This window comes from Triticum aestivum, chromosome 5B (assembly GCF_018294505.1).
Source record: "Triticum aestivum cultivar Chinese Spring chromosome 5B, IWGSC CS RefSeq v2.1, whole genome shotgun sequence".
Classification (NCBI taxonomy): domain Eukaryota; kingdom Viridiplantae; phylum Streptophyta; class Magnoliopsida; order Poales; family Poaceae; genus Triticum; species Triticum aestivum.
In genome coordinates, this window is record NC_057807.1 from 436915068 (window position 1) to 436919573 (window position 4506).

At 40.0% G+C, this 4506-nt stretch overlaps 1 protein-coding gene across 1 annotated transcript; it reads left to right on the top strand.

Moving 5' to 3' along the window:
- Nucleotides 1-3660: 3660 nt before the first annotated feature.
- LOC123116338 (uncharacterized) lies at nt 3661-4271 on the top strand. Its single transcript, XM_044537303.1, has one exon. The coding sequence runs from the start codon at nt 3753-3755 to the stop codon at nt 3993-3995; it is 243 nt and encodes an 80-aa protein (XP_044393238.1). The 5' UTR covers nt 3661-3752; the 3' UTR covers nt 3996-4271.
- Nucleotides 4272-4506: the final 235 nt, after the last annotated feature.

Below are 4506 nucleotides of genomic sequence, written 5' to 3' on the forward strand. Positions count from 1 at the left end.
AGTGAACCCGAGTGCATGCCCTTTGGAAGGATCCGTTCGATGCTGATCAGATCGTCCGCATGGATTTTAGTTTCGAGACAATAATAATACTACTACGTATAGGCCTGTTGCCCTGCTAGGAGGATGCCGTCGTAATTCAAATTTTTGTTTTTCCGTCTTTTCAAGTGTTATTATGAGCCGTGTTATTTGTCGTGTTCCTTAATTCGTGTTATTTGTAATAATAGTATTTATTGAATCAAATATTTCTGTGTTACCATATATATGGCTCCCTTCAGCTTGCAAATCATTTTTAAGTAACACACATTCTCATATGTCGTAAGTGAACGCAATAATAATTTAGAGAAAATGCTATCTGGTGAACGTTCGTTAGGAGGCCAATCGTGACGAAGGCCCTAGCTAAACGAGGGTGGTAGTATCCTACACAAAACTGCCATTAATTAGACCAACTACCATGGAAGTTTTGCAAAAATGCCACTCCTTCCACCAGACTCGCCTTTCACAAATGCCATACTGGCTGGAAATGACCCTTGGCTATTGTGGTCCTAATTCAGGGTGTTACGCCACAGACAAATAGCCGTCGAAACAACTTCTAGCAAATCCAAGAAAGAAAGAAGAGGATTACCACACGTTGGAAGAAATTATACTCCATAATCCCATATATAGACGTACAAAATCTTAAAATCACACTTGGAACATGTGTTCCAGGTCATAAAAGAACACAAGACAGTTTTTGCCATTACCATACTCCACATCCTTTTTTATTCGAAAAATCTGCATATGTATTTTGGGGGATCATAATTCTGCAAAAAAGTGTACTAAAGGCTTGTGTAGGTATTTAATTTGGAGGATAGTTGATGGTTATTTTGGAGTATGTCTGTTGTTGATTTGTAGCATTTGTAGCCCACTGTAATTGTTCGGCTGGGGTCTTTCACACACACAGAAAAACTCACACATACCCTTGAAAATAACCCATACATTTTCCAAGGTTTAGAAAACTTGTGTGTGCTTCCCTATGATGCAAAAAATTCGGTGCCCTAAATTACATTCTATTGCAGATTTTATCCCCAAGGGCTTTGTTATACTCAGTGTAATATGTGCTTGAATAGAATATATGGCACCGCTGGCATCTTTTCTTGGTAGAAAGAAAAAAGGCATGCTATTCTAATCTTATATTCTAGGCTCCAATGTATTATTCACATATATGGGCTCTGAGTACAATCGGCTTTAATATTGTAATTCTAGATGATAAACCCCACATACACGTGGTAGTTTTTCTTTTTACAATTTTACAAAGAGAATTCCCCATATAAATTCATGTACCACATATGTCTTTTGGTGCTTCTTTCTGTTTCTCTTGATGATCTTGTTTCCTTTTTAGAAGCCTCACTAAGACAAATTTGTTGTGATTCTGATTTTCATTGTACTTCTTAGTATTATATTTGGATACATGTCACGGTTTTTGACCGATACCGACCTCCCAATAAGATGAAGTTATCCTTATTGCAACAATTAAGTTAGGAAAAAGTTCAAAACAAACCTTGAATTTGTCGGCGAAAGCTAAATCAAACCCTGAACTCTCAATCCCTGAAATCAGCACACCAAACTCCCTTATCCCGGTCTATTTTAAACCTTGAGCGGACTTAGCCGGTATTTGCTGAATTAGGCCAGCCCATTAACGTCGTCGTTCGCGTGCGCGCACTGCTCTGTTTTTTTTTCTTTTCTCTTTTTTACTCATGTCTATTTTTTCTTCTTGTCCAATGTACATTTTTAACGCACACATAAAATATTTTTTGATAAACTTTTGATACTTCCATATACATTATGTACATTTTTAAATTAATTTTTTTCATTTTTTTGAATACATGGTTATATTTTTTCCAAATGCATGTTTACATTTTCTCAATGACAATAAACATTTTATGAAACCAAACGTACACTCTTCTGCATGGTTCAACATTTTTTAAATATGTAGACACTGTTTTCAAAACATGCCAAGTATATTCTGTTAAATGTAAGACACAAATTTTTACAACACGCACACTTTTTCTTTACACTGTACACACATTTTTGTTTGAAAATGTCACAAACACATTTTTTGAAACTCATGAACATTATTGAAATGCTACATTTTTTCGATTGTACGAAACATTTTTTGAATCACACAAATATTACTATAAATTATATAAACATTTGTTTGAATTGGTCCGTACATTTTCATAAAACCTGCGATATTTTTTAGATGTCACAAAATATTTTCTTACAATTTGTTCAGATTTCGAAATTTGTTCCTATTTTCTAAATTTTCAAAAAGCATTCACACATTAAAATTATGTTTATGTTTATAGTTGTTTTTAGAATCACAAGCAACTTTTAAAAATGCGAATAGAATTTCAAAATTCCAGAAAAAATTCAAAACACAAAATGAATTAAATTTGTGCGATAAATAGAAAACAGGAATGTTTTTTAACTGCTGGATAATTTAGAAATGCGCGAATATATTTTAAAGTTCATGATTTCTTGTTGTGTTATAGTGGGCCGGCCCAAATTCAGAGTAGCAGGTTATCCCGGCCGGGATTTTCTTATTCCCAGTGTGCCAAACAGGTCTAGGGTCCAAAATAGACCGGGATTACAAGTTCAGAGTGCTTTTTCCATTAAGTTACAATCCCTTTTTACTTAATACTAGATGATATGAGTAGGAATTTTAAATTATTAATATATGAACTAAAATTTAAAATATACATATGAGTCACTATATGTAATTATTGATTTCAGTCTTTTCCCGTGCATATTTACATGTTGAGGTGGACATTTCTCATTGCATGTTCAAGTGGCATGTGTGCATGATGAGAAAAATCGAAATCGATTTCGAAAAAGAATGTATTCGGTCTTATACATACGCGAGGAAGGTAATCAAAAAAGAGAGAAGAGGCTAAAATATTAGATATAAATAAATTAATAATATAAGAACTAAATTTTATAATACATATGATTTAGTATATACAATTTTTAGCAAAATCTTTTTCCATGCATATTAGCATGTTGTGGTGAGTCTTTTTCATGCATGTTGGCATGCTCATATAGGATGTGTACCATGTTGAGGAAAATAGGTTAGTGGAGGCTAATTATTTAGATATAGAAGATAACTACTCGGGGTGGATTCACTGATTTCTTGCCACCTAATAAACATGTCATCTTTAAACCGGATGAGCTTAAAGTGGGGCGCAACTGTATGTGCATTTGTAGGCCGAGAAATGCCCAACTACTTAGTTGAACAGTTCTACGACTAAGCGTGCTCGGTTCACCGACTATCCCGTGGTTGATCATGTTTGGTTCAGAGCACAATGGAGATGAGAGCAACCAAAGATTTCGGATATGTTCCCTCGGAAACTGGCACTCATCTAGCAAATTCTGCACGACCACAACTGAAGAAGTAAAGATGCATGCTACGCAGCACAAGAGGCTTGGAATGCCCAAGAAATGGTCAAGCGATTAGCACGCAAGAACAGCACCACAGCAGGGCACATGTCCACGCGATCACCAACCAATGCAAAAACATGCAAGCCCCTGGCTCGCGCGCGGCCACCCGCCATGACCATGGCCGCGCGCCGCGGCGGACCTTGGCCTTCCCTTCCCGCCCTTGCTCATATATATACGCTCGCCCACGCTCCAGCACGGTGCACCGTCCTCTCCTGCCCCGCACTGCCAGCAACTCGAGCACTCGACTGCCAGTCCGGCCGCCGCACGCCCTCGCCATGTCTCGCGCGGTCGCCCTCGCGGCCCTCCTGCTGCTCGCCGCCCTCGCCGCGGCGCCGCTCGCCGCCGCGGACAGCAGCGCGGAGTCCATCCCCTTCGCCAAGGAGGTCGCCGGCGGCGCCGACGCGGCCAAGAGCGCCGGCACGCAGGCCGCCGCGGCGGTCGCTGGGGGCGCCACCCAGCCCGTGGACCCCGACCCGTCCAGCGGCATCAAGGCCGACCCCGCGCCCGCCAGGCGCTGAACCGTGGACCGATCTTCGTTCGATTACTTCCTTTTCTTCCGAGAGTTTTGTGATCCGTGCGCGCCAGTGTCGCGCATGCGTGTCGGTTAATAATTTTAGCACGTTTTTTTAGAGAACTTTTTTACTTGGTTTATTATTCGTTGATCTTTCTCATCGGTGATTTTGTAAGTGTGGACGTACCACGCAGACCTGACCGGCATTTTACGGTGGTGCTTGTTTCTTCTGACGTGAAAAAAAAACTGGATTCAGACGGCATGTCGTTAATTTGACGTCTCAGATTGATCTTTTGGTCCGATGTGTATAGTGGTCAATTGATATACGAGTATAGCAGAGTTGTCATATTCACAGCCTTTAAGGCATCTCCAACGACCACCTATAATTTTTCTTCCGCATCAGTCCGTGAAAAGGGGATCAGTCCATGCACATGAATGCGGAAGGTCGCCATTCAATGCTGCCTGCATATATTTCAAACAAATTTCAACAAACCAGATAAAATTCATGCAAACACGAC